The 17,488-nt window shown below is 36.2% G+C and overlaps 1 protein-coding gene across 9 annotated transcripts in view; it reads left to right on the forward strand.

The window, feature by feature from the left end:
* Positions 1-17,488, forward strand: part of DENND4A (DENN domain containing 4A) — a 112,245-nt gene that overhangs the window by 72,661 nt on the left and 22,096 nt on the right. For 5 of the 9 annotated variants that reach the window (XM_040225828.1, XM_040225829.1, XM_040225833.1 and 2 more), the window contains 9 exons: positions 3,809-3,942; positions 6,561-6,696; positions 7,032-7,238; positions 7,325-7,453; positions 7,703-7,844; positions 8,239-8,370; positions 10,371-10,487; positions 11,103-11,231; positions 16,383-17,482. In XM_040225828.1, coding sequence (XP_040081762.1) covers positions 3,809-3,942; positions 6,561-6,696; positions 7,032-7,238; positions 7,325-7,453; positions 7,703-7,844; positions 8,239-8,370; positions 10,371-10,487; positions 11,103-11,231; positions 16,383-17,482 — 2,226 coding nt within the window. The remainder of the gene's footprint in view (positions 1-3,808; positions 3,943-6,560; positions 6,697-7,031; positions 7,239-7,324; positions 7,454-7,702; positions 7,845-8,238; positions 8,371-10,370; positions 10,488-11,102; positions 11,232-16,382; positions 17,483-17,488) is intronic. The other 4 variants (XM_040225831.1, XM_040225835.1, XM_040225836.1 and 1 more) reach the window with 2 other exon arrangements.

Raw genomic sequence — 17,488 nt, forward strand, 5'->3', positions numbered from 1 at the left:
TTCTAGAAGGTGAGGCTTGGAGCTTCCTTAGGTATGAGATTGATGATCATAAAGGAACTCAGCTATTTCATTAGAGTCCCTATTTGTTCAGTGTCTGTAATTCTTTTAGGCTGCGTAGTTTCCCCAAGAGATACCTCCAGTCTTTAGCCTGGGATGCATAAGCCTGACCACAAGTATTCTCAGAGCTGAGTGGGGAAGGTAGCTAAGATTTTCCACTTGTTGTAACATGTAAGCTTTTACTCATTTCGCCTGTTTTATGGTATTAATCTCCTTCATCTTCCCCAGCTCTGCCTGGCATCCTCAAATGTAAGCTTTCTCTGATTCACTCAGAAAGACCCAACCCAGATTTCTGCTGCTGGGGAGAGATCATGGCCTAACTGTACTGGGTTGGGCAAGGGTCTAGGAGTTCTCAAATGCAGGCATTTAACTAATTCTCCTGATTTAACCCGACTTGCTGTCCTGTCTTCAGGGGCATCATGCTCTTCATTCCTGACCTTTCTGGTGCTCTGTAGAGCCAAATGGCTGACTTTATGGTTTTTCTTCTTTATCCCCTCCCCAGTGCCAGACATGTGGTTTTCAGTTTTCATAGGTCTCATCAAGCTACTATGTGGCTTCTAAAATGCTTTGAACTTAGCTCTGCTGTTGACTTCTCTCCAGTTCATTTTGCCTTCATTGTTTTTTAATCTCCTTACTCTCGTTTTGGTGAGATTTCAGGAAGGATTGCAGGTAAATAGTTGTGTTTAATTTGTCTTGTCTAACCAGAAGCCTGCGTAACCTTTACTCTTCATTTTTTTTCTTTTAATGATTTTTTAAAATTTAAGGCTGTGCAGGGTCTTCGTTGCTACATGGCCTTTTCTCTAGTTGCAGCGAGCAGAGTCTACTCTCTATTGTGATGCGTGGCCTTCTCGTTGTGGTGGCTTCCCGTGTTGTGGAGCACAGACTCTAAGGTGTGCGGGCTTCAGTAGCTGCAGCAAGTGGGTTCAGGAGTTGCGGCTCCTGGGCCCTAGAGCACGGGCTCAGTAGTTGTGGCACACGGGCTTAGCTGCTCCTAGGCATGTGGGATCTTCCCAAACCAGGGAGGGAACTCTTTACCACTGAGCCACCAGGGAAGCCCTCGGGCATATTTTCGATTCTAGTGTTCCACACGCGTATCTGGTGAGAGAGGCCAGGATCAAGAGGCCTGGGGACTGGAAGTCCTCAGCCACAGTAGTGGCTCTGCCATCAAAAGCTCTGGGGCCTCTGGCAAGCACCACAGCTTTCCTGGGACTGTCTCCTTCCCTCGGTCGTGTCTGCCTCTTTGTGACCCCATGGACTGTAGCCCACCAGTCTCCTCTGTCCATGAGATTTCCCAGGCAAAACTATTGGAGTGGGTTGCCATTTCCTTCTCCATACTCTTTCATTTTTAATGACTGTATATGTCATCTATGTATCACACTTTATTTATTTACTTATTTTTTGCCATGTAGGTGACTTCCAGTTCATTGTTACTGTATGTGTATGTATGTGTGCTCAGCCGTGTCCGACTCTTTGCGACCCCATGGACTATATATAGCCCTCCAGGCTCCTCTGCCCATGGGATTCTCCAGGCAAGAAGACTGGAGTGGGTTGTCATTTCCTCCTCCCAGGGATCTTCCCAACCCAGGGATCAAACCCACGTCTCTTATGTCTCCTGCACTGGCAGGGGGTTCTTTACCACTAGCGCCACGTGGGAAGCCCCAAAACTGAAAGTGTTAGTTGCTCAGTCTTGTCCCACTCTTTGCAACCTCATGGTCTGTCCATGGGATTCTCCAGGCAAGAATACTGGAGTGGGTTGCCAGTCCCTTTCCAGGGGATCTTCCTGACCAAGGGATCAAACCCAGGTCTCTTGCATTGTAGGTGGATTACTTACCATCTGAGCTACCAGGGAAGCTTATTGCAGTCCTGCAAAAAAACAAAAACCTTTCATACTGATAATTTTTTCTATTAGGTTTTTTCCTTAGAATAAGGAGAAAGGGAATTCCCTGGCAGTCCAGTGGTTAAGTCTATACTCCTAGCAGAGGGTACAGGTTTGATCCATGGCACAATGCAGTGCGGCCTAAGGGGGAAAAAAAGGATATGGTGGATGTGTTTAAACATACCTTGCTTTCTAAAAAAGATTGTATCAATTTTGAGTACCGGCTAGGTTTGTGATTATCCAATTTACTATATTTATTATATCATTGCTTGTTTCACTGTATAAAAGTCTTGAAAGGCTAAAAAGAAAGATACCTTCTTTTATAATATACTGATTAATTTTTAAACCCTTTGACAGAATTGAAATAAGTGCTTATCTTAAAAGTAATATAGTCTTCCTTGTTTACATTTTTATTGTGAACATTTGTTGCTTTTGTAATTTTTATAAAGCAAGTAAAAATAATACATATTCATTAGTTTAACTGGAAAACAAATAACAATATAAAGAAAATTATTGCCAGTAATAAAACCACCCAGAGGTAGCATTTTGATAACTGTGTGTGTGCATCTGTGTGTGTGTGTGGGAGAGTGTGCACACACAGAAATATATCTGTATAACAGATAAGGCACAGTCTTAAAAAAGTTAGAATCATACTCCATGTGTGTGTGGTATGTGTATGCAGATACACATATATATTATTTAGTAGCTTTTTTATTTTGTGAACATTTTCTCCTGTCATTATAATTCTGAAAGTGAAAGTGAAGTCCCTCAGTCATGTCCAACTCTTTGCAACCCCATGGACTGTAGCCCTCCAGGCTCCTCCATCCATGGGATGCTCCAGGCGAAAATACTGGAGTGGGTTGCCATTTCTGAAACATGCCTTAATTATTGTCTAGTTCACCATATGGATGTACCATTAAAAACATTCTTTAATACTAGAGATTACAGCAGGTAGTGCTGTGAAATTATAATCAGCAGTTTATATGAGAAGACTCTGGATGTGTCGCCTCTTTTCAAAGGTTAGGAAAGTGGGAAAAGCTGCTTCCGCCCTGCTTTGGTCTGCTCTTCCGTAAATCCCTTAAGATCTAACTTGTTAATGAGGCTTACTCTCCATTTGTCCTGTTATGTGACACTGACTCTGTCTAACCTGATAAAATCCTGTGCATTCTATTTTGTCATATGGTGACATCTGGTTTAAATTCATGTGAATGTTGTGCTGTTTCGTTTATGAGTTCCTTTTGGGAAGTTTAGACTCTATGAAGTTTTTATGAATATTACCATACCATAGAGTATCTAGAGGTAACAGACAACTAAAAGGCTTTAAGTATTGATGTGACTAGAACTTAACACAAATGTGCTTCTACATATACTGGAAGAACTTAGGGGAGTTTATTTTACTTAGTCGAAATCAAAGACCGAGTGTTCTCAACATACACACACACGCGTGCATGCGTGCATGCACATTTAAATAGCATTATTTGTTAATATAATAACATTTTCAGGTTTTATTTCTTGAGTAAATTTTCACTATTCAAAATGCAAAACAACATTAAAAGGTAATATGTTGGGAAATCTGGGTCCTATTCCATTCTAGTACATTCCCTTCATCGCCTCTTAGCCATATAGATAATTACTTTCTTAAAAAGGTATTTTTGAGTATTTCTTTATGTGAGTAAAAGCGAAAACTAAATATGTTATTTTCACTTATTATCTCAGAGAACTTTCTATAGTAATACATAGAGAACTTGCTCATTCTTTTTTTAAATAGCTTCTTAGTATCTAGTTGTGTAAATGGTTTATTTAACCATTCTCTTATAGATGAACACTTGTCTCGTCAATGTATCTTTTTAATATATATTTTTTTAACTCCTTCAGGTGGATATGGACAAGAGTGGTGAAGTGCGACTTATAGAATTGGATGAATCTTTCAAAAGTGAACATACTGTTTTTGTAACACCTCCTGAGATCCCCCATCTACCCAATGGTGAAGAACCCCCTTTACAGTACAGGTATTCAAGAGGCAGAATGTTTGAGATTGAAAGAGAGAAGCAATCCATCATCTGTGACGTAGCTTTCTAAGGACTGTGGTATTTTCAAAAATCCAAACTTTACAGATCCCTAATTTTTAGGGGGTAAGCAAGCTTATCCCACATCCATTACTAAGTTTTGAGGTATAAAAAAATAAATAAATAATTTTGCATGATACAGACTTAGGAAGCTCTCTATATCTCCATAAGTATATGTTCTCATAAATTTTAAGGTAGGACCCACCAAAATGCAGCACATTTATTGTAGAATTTTGATTTTTGTTTCTCACTAAGATTGGTTTACTCACTTTCATCCCCTCCCCCAACACATACTGATTAATGTAACCTTGGTTTACAAAAGGATTATCAGCTATACTTCAATTTTTTAAAAAATATATTGATCTAATTTAGAGTTGATATTTGTGGCTTTGATTTGTATGATTTAATTTTTTTAGGCTTTTAATTTTTCCATGAGTTTTAAAGTCAAGGAAATTCGACACTTTTGGAATTAGTCATTGTTAATTTAGGAAGTTTGTTCAGACACTGCTAAGTGCTTGGTATATAGACTTGAATGATATATTGTTCTTGCCTTCAAGTCTAGTGGAAAAGAGAAAAGCTCTGAGCACAATGATAGGGTTGTGATAGAGGTGGATTTATCATAGTCTATCTATCTATCTAGATATATATTTTATATATATATACACACACAGATATATATAACATTTGTTATAACTAGAGATAGTTTCTAATATACCATTAAAATGGCAGTTCCATTCAGATTTTAAATGATTTTTAAAATTTTCCATAATAATTTCTTAAAGATTCTAAAACCATTTTATACCTATGATTAAATCATAGTGTGCTGTTTTCATTGAAAGGAAAATTTTCAGGACATCCTTATTTATCATTTGGATTAAATTCTTCCTTTTACAAGTGGTGTAACTGATGTTTTGAATATTGATAAATTCAAAAGCTACCTGATTCCTACCCTTCATTTTTATCTATTGCTGATGTTGCTCATATAATTTTTTAAAAGTCTGCCTTTTCTCAAAGACATTTAAAATACTTCTGGTAGTTTCTCTTTCTTTTTCTTTCTAAATGAGATCTCATTTCTTTTTTCTGTTTTGTACATTATACTTCTAAGAGACATCTTTTGGTATATTTCATTAATATAGTTTTGTTTTCTTTTTATTTTTGTGGGTTGGTTTTAATTATTTAATTTAAAATTTACCTTTAGATTTAGTTCTTTAAAAAGAATACTACTTATCTTTAAAAGTTCTCATTTTTTAAGAGTCTGTCATTTTTTTTCTTGAGACTACTAATATGATTTTGGTGTAATCATACCCATCATTGGAAATAAACTTAAATGTCTTTAATGGGCACAATGGATCCTGTTAGTAAGAGGTAGCAATTCATATATATACTTACATAGTCTGTATAAAATGATAAGACAGTAAGTTTCCATAAGACGCACTGTATCTTATTATCACACCATATACATACAATGAACTTTTTTAAGGGACATGATTTTCCTGAACTTCTTTGCTATTTTATTCCTACTTAATATTCAGTCATTACTAATAGCTTCTTGTTCTGTTGAGTTTGCCTATAACAACATATAATAGATACAGTTTATCTTTTATTATAGTTAGTTTTCTTCTTAGGTAATTAAAACTATATGCCTTTAAGAATAATCTAAAGTAGGATAGGTTTGTTCCTCAGAGGCTTCTGTTGTTTTTAGCATTTCTTTTACCCAGCTGCTGCTACCTTTTTTTCCATTTTTTAATATTTATTTGTTTGTGCTGGGCCCCAGCTGTAGCACGTAGTATCTTTAGTTGCAGCTTGTGGGATCTTGTTCCCCAATCAAGGCTCAAACCTGGGCCCACTGCATTGAGAACATGGAGTCCCAGTCACTGGACCACCAGGGAAGGTCCCTGCTGCTACCTTTTAAATGCCCAGACACACTACGCTAGTCCCCAAATTAGGTCCACCTCCTCATAGTCACCCAGTCTAATCTTATCTTCCTATTCTCCAGCTTCTTCAATTTTCTTTCTCATAAATGAGGCCCTGAATCTACTTAGCTAACCTGATAAATCCTTTCATAATAATGTGAGAGCTTGTCCTGGTTGTCTTATATTATTTGCATTTTTCAAGAGGAAAGTTCTATAGTAATATGTTAATCCAAGCAGTGATATTAATAACTCTCCTGTCTGAAAGAGTATTGATTTGGTGGGCCTTTTACCCATTCTCATATTATGTTGTATGTTTGCTATTTATCTGCATGAATACTCACTTGTAAAATTTGTTTGAGTTACTTTGGAGTTTGATGTCAAGTTTAGCAAAATTTAAATGTGTTTCACTTTTTTCTCTCCAAAATATATCCTTGAATATGTATTTGGCTATTACATTTTAAACTATTATAGTAAGAAAAGCATCATTAATATGAATATTTGTTGATTATGTATCGCACCCTTATGGAGGAAGACTGTTAAAATAAGAAGTTAAAATAAGTTAAGAAGTCATTGATCATAATTTGTTTAGCTTGTAACCAGTATGATCATCTATATGTGCTTGAGTTTTTCTTTTCTTTTCAAAAACAGCTATAATGGATTTCCAGTTCTTAGGAACAGTTTATTTGAGAGACCTGAAGGATTTCTACAAACACGAAAGAGCAAATTGCCTTCAAAATCAAGCAGTCCTAGTAGCCCTTCTCCCATGTTCAGAAGAACAAAACAGGTGCTTCGATGATTTTGTATTCATGTAATCACGCATTAGAACAAAAATAAATATGACACTCTTCCTCCCATATTTTACTACCATACATTATGCTCCCTGAAGCATTGTGAAGAAAATGTAGAATAATCTGATTTCAAAAAATTAACCAGTTCTCTTGTCCTCGAACTTTATTTTACATATTGTATAATACACATTAAAGCAGAGGCTTGAATATTAATTATAGACAGATGTTAGGGAACATTATAAAAGCATGTGAGTTATACTTGTTCAGCCTTCAGTTAAATAAGGATATAAGTATGTAAATTTATTAATAAGATCCTTGCATTTTCTTCCAGGAAATTAAATCAGCCCATAAAATTGCCAAGAGATATTCTTCCATTCCTCAGATGTGGTCTAGGTGTCTCTTGCGTCACTGTTATGGACTCTGGTTTATTTGTCTCCCAGCTTATGTGAAAGTATGTCATTCAAAAGTCAGGGCTCTGAAAACAGCATATGATGTACTTAAAAAAATGCAGTCAAAGAAGATGGATCCACCTGATGAGGTAACAATTATCCTTATTATTTTATTCAAGATTTATGTACATAAGATGTTTTGCGGCTGTACACTCTCAAAACTTCTGTGTTCCAGGTGTGCTACCGCATTCTTATGCAGCTCTGTGGACAATATGATCAGCCAGTGCTTGCAGTTCGAGTGCTTTTTGAAATGCAGAAAGCTGGTATTGACCCAAATGCCATTACTTATGGCTATTACAATAAGGTAATTACTTTGACCTAGGTATAACTTTTGTCATTTTACAACCTTAGTTTAATGGCAGAAATAAATGATTCAGGGTTTTGTGGTATTCACTTTAGAGTATCTAAAATATATTTTGTAAACTGAAAATAAGATTTTTTTGTTCTCTTTTGGGTTGTACAGTGTGTTTATTCTTTAGATTAACTCTAGAGCTAATGAATGTTCATTTATAAAAATTATTTCACTAATTATTTTATTTTGTTGACTGAATAGGCTGTTTTGGAAAGTACTTGGCCTTCAAGGAGTCGTAGTGGATATTTTCTTTGGACAAAAGTGAGAAATGTTGTTTTAGGAGTAGCACAGTTCAAAAGAGCTTTAAAGAAGCAGACGAATTTATCACAAACAGCTCTCTCAGGTAATTACAGGGTTTTAAGGGATGTATATGCTGTACTTTTTCTTTAAAATTAATTGACTAGTTATAATGTACACTATTTGGAAGTTTTAATGTTTCAAAATATTGAATGTTTTCTAGTTTTTATTGTCATTAAGCAAATTCTAATATTATTCTTACCATTTAAAAAGTACCAAATTTTACTTTTTTTTTCTTGTAACTGTTACCAACCTTCGGTGGTCTTGCTTTAGTGTTCGTTAATAATTCATGATAGGCATCTTTGTTACAGTTGTATTTTGCTAATTATGAGACAGTCTTCATGATCAGTATTAGTAGATTGTTAGCTTGAACAACAAACTAATATGTATTTTTGGTTATCTCCCTGAGTAGTAAAATGCTGTCAAATTGTGTTCTTAAGCAGATGGCAGTGACCTGGATGCTGTTAGTCATGGCAGCATGGATAGTGGTCATGGGACACACAGTGTGGAGCAGGCACCTTTTAATACGGGTTTAATCAAAGTGTATGCTTCCGATGATAGATCTAGTACAGGTTTGTGTGTGCTTATGTATACATTTACTGCAATACATTTTAAGAACTAAGTTTGCTAACCTGTCTTTTTTAGATTTTAATTTTCAATGGTATATTTAATTGTCTTTTTAAATTTTATATGGTAGGCATTTGATAGTATATTTAATATCTATGTAATTTTATGCATTCTCTACTTGAGTCAAAATGAAAGGTTAAGAGAGTTTATTTGAGTTTTTAGCCCATGATAATCCAGTTAACTCTGAATAGCACAGAGGTCTCTTTATCATATCCTTTTCTTAGGATAAGTTCTTTGTATTAGGAGCATGTTATGAGAGGTTTTTTTTTATGTTATTAGGGTTTGAAAGAAAGAAACTTAGATCCCTAATCTGAGTTAATAGTACCGTTATCAGCATCAGTTTCCAAGATTTAACAGTGTTTCATGTTTCATGCAAGATATTATCATTGGGGGAAGCTGGGTAAAGGGTACAGAGGAACTCTTCCTACTGTATTATTTTTGCAACTTCTTGTGAGTTTTCATCTATATTAAAAATCACAATAAAAAATTTAAACATATTTAAAACTTACAGCATTCTAGCACTGAAGATAGCATTACTTTCATTAAAAGATTTGTATGTAAGCTTTCTGTATTATGAAAACTGATACACATAAAAAATATGTTATTTGAATAATTCTGCCCTTTTGTACATTATAAAAATTAGGCATGATTTTTGAATATAGTGTAAGAGATTCATATTAATGAGCAGAACTTTAAACTTAAAAATCCAAGCATTAATAATAAAATATGAAGACTTATAGCTCCGTAAATTTTAACATTATTTTGGTCTGTCTCCTTTTACGTGTACTTTTGAGAGTTAATAAATATAACCTGTGTACATTGAAATATCATTTTCATAGTTCTTCCTTGGCTGGTTTTGTTTCTTGTTCATGCAATTGTGAATTTAATCAGAGGTGTAGTAGTCATCCTCAGGTATTATCTCTTAAAAATGAAGAGCTCTGTCTTTTAACTAATGGCCTTTAAAAAGGATATCTGCAGTGAAGAACCTAATAAAACCTTGAATTTTATCAAGATTATATTTACATTTTTTAATTTGTTGTTTCTTTGGAAATAGAGCTGAAACTTTGATTAGAAAAAAATACAAACTCAAAATTATAAAAAAGATATTAAGGTAAACACCTAATGATAATACAGTTTCTTTAAGTACTTCTTTGCAAGTTTATAAAATCATTTTATCTGTGGCCTCTCATATAACAGCCTTTTATATTATACCTCTGGGAACTTGAGAGTCAAAGGGAAAGGTTAAGTGGTTTACTTAAAATCATGTCTCCTAAGATGGAGAACTAGGATTCAAAACCTTGATGCCAGTCTAGTGAGAACAGTTTGCTGAAAATTATAGAGTACCTCTTTAATAGAACAGTGTATTAGAAGTTTTCTTATATTGATGCAACATTTGCTTAATAAATTTAACACTAGATTTTTTTCTCATTCCCATGTATTTGCACTCATGTGCAGTTCAGTAATTATTCAACTGAATTTTCAGAGAAACTAATTATGTATCAACAAATTTAAACAGGCCCATTTTTTGATAAGATCTTTTAGACATTTGGCTTCAGTGATCTGTGTGTGGCTGTTCTGTTAAGAGTTCTCTACAGATTTTTCTTCTCCACTGCTTAGTTGGATCTCAGACCTTCACCTAGAAAGGTCATGGACTTGAATAAAGAATGTTTGGTTTGTCTGTGTCTTTTGGAGCCCAGATAGTAGTGTAAACACACATAGTTACTTTTGACTGTAAAGTGGAGACAAATATAAATGTGATCATTTTGTGATCATTCCTTTCTTACCTTAATAGAGATGGGGAAGAGCTAACAAAATAATGCTTTCAGTTGGAAGTTATCCAGAAAATTTTCTATGAGTAAACCTAAATACCAATGTGTATCTTCTAATCCAGTTTCTCTTATTAAAGAATTTTATGATAAACAACAGGGTTTTTTTCCTTTTCCAGGTGGCCAGTCTGACCTTGGATATAATTCGCTATCTAAGGATGAAGTTAGAAGAGGGGATACATCCACTGAGGACATTCAAGAAGAAAAAGATAAGAAAGGGAGTGATTCTAGTTCCTGTAGGTTCTAAGTTGATATGGTATAAAATTGTGAGATTACATTAATAGAAAATTCAAGTCACTTTGTGTCAAAGTACTAATTTTGCTTTTTACTTTCCCATGGAAACTCCTCTTTCCTCACATTCTAAGCCCTCTCCACCACCTAATATTCCAGCATGCAAATACCATATGTGTGAAGTGTGTGGTCTCAGTGGCAAAACACTCTCCAATCAAATACTATTCTTATAGTAGAAACACATATTTCTTCAAACAGTGGCTTTTTCCTGGGGCTTAATAATATTTTTCTTAATGCTTTTATTAATGGTCTGTGATTTATATTTTTCTCACTTACCTCTCCCCATCAAAAGCAGTGTTTCGTAACTAAAGAATAAATATAAAAGACATGCATTGTATGTGTGGACCTCATGCATGACCAGTATTTAGCTGTTTGATACACACCTTGATGACTCAAATGACATCACTTATTTCTGATTGACAAATAGATACAGAGGTGTTCAATATTTTCTTATCACTTTTTTTTAGGTGGAACTATTTAGAACTAAAAGCCACTTCTCCTTACGCCTCCACTGATGTGTATAGATTACATCTAAACAAATTGCATTTTAATCTTTACAGTGTCAGAGTGTGAGAGTGCAAAGGGAAGTGCCGACTGTCTTCCTAAGCTCAGTTATCAAAGTTCTTCCAGTATAGTTCGCCTCAGTGGTACAAATAACAGTGCTGATGAAATATCAGGAGAAAGCACAGGTAAGTGGAATAGTACCCTCCTGTTATGTGCAGAGCACCTTGTGTTTGTATTTCTAGTGACTAGTTTTTGAAAGTCTTAATTCTCCAGGGTGTTTTTGTTTTATATTTGTGCCGCCTCTCAACGGTACAGTTTAGTAGTTTAAATTCTGTATTTTATAATACAGTTTGTTCAGGCTTCATATAACAAACTAAGGGGACATACAAGCCACGAACCATCTTTTGAGTTTGGAATGTGGGAAGTTTGGGGGACAGGAAATGGGAAGCAAGTAAGATGATCAGTTCTGAGGGTACTATACATCTCACCAGTTTTTAAATGAGTTCCTTAGTCATCTTATTATTCCTGGTTTTCAGAGGCAAAAGGATAGTTCTTCAGATAGTTTAGATAAGAATACGTAATATTTTTTCTTTCAAAAGCACTTCATATATATATTTTATATTTATTATAGCAGTGCTTATATTAGTGAGAGAGGAAATATTAGCGCGCTTTCAAAGATGAGAAAACTCAGGCATAGTCAGACTACTGGCATGTCACATAAGTTGTCAGTTAGTTAATGGGAAAATCATTTTAGGATCCTGGGTAATATTTGGTCTCACAAACTTTGTGAGGGAACAAAACAGACCTAAGATTCAGTGTTTCTAGTATTTCAGTCTGATTTCATAATTATTTTATTTTTGTATTAGCTCAGTTCTGCATCATTTTAACTTAGACAATTATTGAAGGACCTGTGCTGTGAAGGCTGAGATCTCTCTGTAAATGGCCCTGTTGCTGTGATGTTTGTTTTTCTGCAGCATAAGTAGATATGCCTCTCATTCAGGGGTAAGCCAACTGTGGCCCATGGGCCAAAGTGGGCCTGCAGCCTGGTTTTTCTACAGGTCCACAAGCAAAGAATGTTTTTTCACACTTTGAAATGGTAAAAAATCAAGAAGATTACCACTGATTTTGTGACACATGAAAATTAAATGAATCACAGCTCAGTGTTCAACAAAGGCTGACTGGCACACAGCCAGCTCATTTGCTTCTGGCGTGTCTGTGGCTGCTTTGGTACTGTGTCAGCAGAGGAGTCGCCACAGAGACTGTATGGCCTGCAGAGGGTAAAATATTTACTGTCTGGCCCTTGACAGAAAAAGTGTGCAGACCTCTGCTGCAGCTATAAAAAAAAAAGTGTTAAATGATCTACAACTGTCTTTCTTCACATTTCTTTGTTAGATAATTGTTATAACTTAAAGATTAAAAATTGTTTCATTGGTATCATATAATTGCTTCACAGCCATTTAGTTCTTCCTAATCACTGTCTAATTTTGACTCTTAATAACTGGCCTTTGGTAATCTTTGCTTTCTTGTTCTTTTATTCCTTTCTGTTCATGCTCGCGGTTTTCTTAGATCTATTTTTATGAACTTTCTATTTTCACATGATTGTCAACGAACCTGTATTTCTGACATTTTGTCAGAGTCATCAGCATCTGACTCAGCATATGGCTTTTGATTTTGCCCTCTGTGCTGAACAAGTCACTTTTTCAAAGCCTGTGATAGGTTTCCTAGGTGTTTACTGGAATTGTTAGTTTATCCTTAAGATTTTTGACTTGAAAACTTTTCTATCTGTTAAGTACTTTGGGTTTACCACTCCTACCAAAGACTGTATGTGGGATTTATAGGAATAATTAACTTTTCTGTATATTTTTTCTAGTGTACCAGTACTCCTAGGATTCAAAACACCTTTCAAGTTTCTTTGTGTTTGGCAGTACTATATGTGTATATTTTATTTATATCTTTATAAAAATACAGCTTCCAAAAGATGTGGGAATGGAATAACCAAAGACATGTTAATGTTTGATAGTTAAAAGCATCACCCTGTAGTTAGTTACTTCATGATTATCTTGGGAATTTTAACATTTTAAAAAATTATTTTTGGCTATGCTAGGTCTTCGTTGCTGGGTGGGTTTTTCTCTAGTTACGGTGTGCAGGCTTCTCATTGCAGTAGCTTCTCTTGTTGCAGAGCACAGGCTCTAGTGCACGTGGACTTTAGCAGTTACCGAAGGTAACTGGGCTCCTGGGCTCTAGAACACGGGCTTAGTAGCTGCGGCACCTAGGCTTAGTTGCTCCGCAATGTGTGAAATCTTTCAGGGCAGGGATCAAACCCAGGTCTCCTCCATTGGTAGGCAGTTTCTTTACCACAGAGCCACAAGGGAAGCCCAGGAATTTTAACATTTTGATAAATGCATATTGAATTAGTGAGTGTTCAAGCACAAAAAAATTTACTCTGAAGTGAAACATACTCTAAACTTGAAAACATACTTTGAAATATGTTTTTAGGCCTAATTCTGCCTTAAGTGTGTTTTAGCTTTTTATCATTAGCTACTACATTTAGCTATAACATGTCATATTGAAATATATTATGCTATGTTATATTCTGGGTTGGTCAGTTGGCTGCAGTTGTTTCCCAGAAGACAGTATTCATTGAGTGATATATTTTATTTTTTTGCACACTTATTACCTGCTACCATATGCCAGGTGCTACCTAGGATATAGTAGTAAAGAATAAAAAATAAACATGGTCCCTGACTTCATAGAGAACACATGGGAGGGATGAGAAAACATTAATCTAATAATGAAGTAAATGTGAAAACACCCTGATATTAAATACTGTCAAGAAGGGTGAGAGCATGTAATAGAGAAGCTATCCTGGATTTAGGGGACACTGGTCAAGAACACTTCCTTGGTAATATGGGTTTTGAGCTTACATCTGAAGAATGAATAGAAAATAAATGAGGATGTGGGCTTCCCAGGTGACTTACTGGTAAAGAATCTGCCTACTGGTGCAGGAGACATAGTGGACACAAGTTCACTTCCTGGGTTGGGAAGATGCCCTGGAGGAGAAAATGGCAACCCACTCTAGTATTCTTGCCTGGACGATCCCATAAACAGAGGAGTCTGGTGGGCTAGAGTCCACCAGAGTCACAAAGAGTTGGACGCGACTGAGCAACTGAGCACACAGGAGTTCTGAAGGAGAAATTGAAACGGAGCATTCCAAGCAATGGGAAGCGATGTGTCAGGACTGTATAGTAGGAGGGGATTACAGCTTGTTCACAGATCTAAAGAAGGGCAACCCCTGGGCTAGAGCAGCATCCAGCCTAGTCTGGTAGAATTTAGCAGGCATATCAGCTTAGAATCAGGTAAACTACTCTGTAAATGGTCAAACAGTAAATAGTTTTGCTTTAGAGGCCACATGCAGTCTCTATTGCCTGTTCTGTTTTTAAATCTATTATTATTTTTGGCTCTGCTGGGTTTTTGTTGAAGTGCACTGAGTCTTCCTTGCTGTGCACCAGCTCCCTCTAATTGTGACGGGGGCGTTGCGCTCTCGCCGGGGCATAGACTGCTTGTGGTGGTGGCTTCTCTGGTTGCAGAGCACAGGCTCCAGGGCACAGGAGCTTCAGGAGTTACAGCTCCCGGGCTCGAGAGCACAGGCTCGGTAGCTGTGGCACACAAGCTTACTTGCTCTGTGGCATATGGGATCTTTGCAGACCAGGAATCAAACCCGTGTCCCATGCATTGGCAGGTGGACTCTTAACCACCGCACCACTGGGAAATCCAGTTGCCTGTTCTTTATGTGTGTGATGTGTACAACTCTTAAAATGTTAGTACCATTTGAGACTGTATAAAAACAGTCCACAGACCGGTTGGCTCAGTGGTGAAGTTTGCCAACCCCCAGTATAATTGGATAACCAGCTTTACTTGTCTTTAGGCCATTTGCATAGTTCTTACTTTGTGAAGGAACCCTTGCTCTTCTATTTAAATGCAGTCCTTGAGTTTTATCTTTGGCTATAAGATTCCTCCAGGTCTTTGATAATATATAACCTGTCCAGTAGAAAGTTTCCCAGAATATTAGAAGAAAGTGTATTCTTGGTTTCTTATAATCTTAATCATAAGCTGATATAGGAAAAAAAGAATATACTTTACCTCTCTACTATACTGTTTTCCTTGTTAATGCTATTAATAATATGTTTATTAAACAGTATTAGTTTGTAGGTTTTTAAGGTCTCTAGTAGTCCCTTGAATCTCCTATCCTGTTTTCCTGAATGACAGGGAAAAAAGGCCCATTTTTAGTGATTGCCTTGTTATAGAGAGCTAATTCTGTTGTATAAAACATGTAAAGAGAGTCATTGACAATACTATACCTGACAGATTCTTTAGGAGACTCCCACAGAATAAGGACAATTAAAGTGATCAAAAGTCTTGATTTCTGCTTCTGGTTAGAAGCAGCGAACAGTGTTTCTGAATAGAAACTGGCTGTTCAGATTCAAGTATTATAAACTTGAATCAATATTTAAAGAAAAAGTAAAATTATTTAGCCACATCTATGGTCATGAGGATTTAGAGTTTTAAAATTAAGTTTTATTTATAAAGCTCACATAGCTGTCTTTGGTTTGGCTTAGTGTGTTTGGTTTCATTTTTCTTTTTATAGGCAGAAGACTCAGAATCTTAAGGTTATCTAGCACAACCATAATTGTATAACCATTGTTATTTAATCAGTTCGGTGAAATGGACATAAATTCATTATTATTGTTGTTATTATAAATGTACCAAGGGTAAATATTAGTCTTATAAATTTTAAAAAGTAGTGCATCCTTAAATCTCAGAGCATACCCTTCATATTTGATTTGAATCCCAGTTAGGGCTTCCCTTGTAGCTCAGCGGGTAAAGAATCTGCCTGCAGTGCAGGAGACCCAGGTTTGATTCCTGGGTTGGGAAGATCCCCTGGAGAAGGAAATGGCAACCCACACCAGTATCCTTGCCTGGAAAATCTCATGGACAGAGGAGCCTGATGGGCTGCAGTCCATGGGGTTGCAAAAAGTCGGGCACGACTGAGTGACTAACACTTACTAACTAACTTACTTCTGTCACTTAAGGGCTAGGTAACTTTGGGCTAGGTAATTAATCTCTCTGAGTATAAGCTTTTCCTCCACCCATAAGGATGTTGGAATGATTATGGTGGATAATGTAAATAAAATGCCTAGGATAGCATCTGTGAAATAGTAGGTACTTGATAAATTCTTGCTGTTATCATTTTTATTACTGGTATCTTAAATATTTAAGACAATTTATATTTGCATATTACATTTTTCATGGCTAAAGCACTTTTCTTGTTTTTTTAGAAAGCACATCTGAGCCGCTCTTAATATCGTCTTTTGAGGATACAAATGAAACAGGAAACATTCAAAGTAGATGCTTCAGGAAAAGACATAAAAGTGACAATGAGCCTAATTTGCAGCAGCAAATGTCCTGGGCAAATAGAAACCGCAATCTTAGTGGAGGAGTACTTATGGGACTTATGCTCAATAGAATTAACCAGGAAGCAAACCCTGGAAATATGGTTGAAAAATTAGGAGCTGATGCAAAAATTCTTTCAAACGTAATCTCAAAAAGCACAAGACCAAATAGTCTTAATATTGGAAAACCATCTTTAAGATCAAAGAGAGACAGTATAGAAAAGGAATCGAGTGATGATGATATACCTTTTGATGGTTCTAATTGTTTGGCAGATAAAGTGGATTCTCCTGTTATTTTTGACTTAGAAGACTTAGACAATGAAACAGATATTTCAAAAGCGAGGTACATTGTTCCACACAATTCCAAGAGGAGACAACGCTTGAACAGCAGCTTTTCAATAAAACCTTTTGAAAAAACTGATGTTGCCACAGGATTTGATCCCCTCTCACTTTTGGTTGCTGAGACTGAACAGCAGCAAAAAGAGGAGGAGGAAGAGGAGGAAGATGATAGCAAAAGTGTTTCAACACCATCTGCTAGGCGGGATTTAGCTGAAGAAATTGAGATGTATATGAATAACATGAGCAGTCCTTTGACAAGTCGAACACCAAGCGTTGATTTACAACGGGCCTGTGATGATAAAGTCACCACTAAGAAAAGTCCAACATTGGTCAAGGCATGCAGAAGATCTAGCCTGCCTCCTAATTCTCCCAGACCAGTGAGACTTACCAAATCTAAAAGTTACTCAAAAAATGAGGACAGGCCAAGGGATAGACTCTGGTCTTCTCCAGCCTTCTCACCTACTTGTCCATTTAGGGAAGAATCTCAAGATGCATTAACCCATTCATCACCTTCATTTAATTTAGATACACTACTAGCACCTAAACTAGATGTTCTAAGAAACAGTATGTTCACTGCTGGAAAAGGAGTTGCAGAGAAAGCAAGCAAATGGTATTCGAGATTCACCATGTACACCACATCATCTAAGGTAGGT

This window comes from Oryx dammah, unplaced genomic scaffold (assembly GCF_014754425.2).
Source record: "Oryx dammah isolate SB20612 unplaced genomic scaffold, SCBI_Odam_1.1 HiC_scaffold_26, whole genome shotgun sequence".
Lineage (NCBI taxonomy): Eukaryota > Metazoa > Chordata > Mammalia > Artiodactyla > Bovidae > Oryx > Oryx dammah.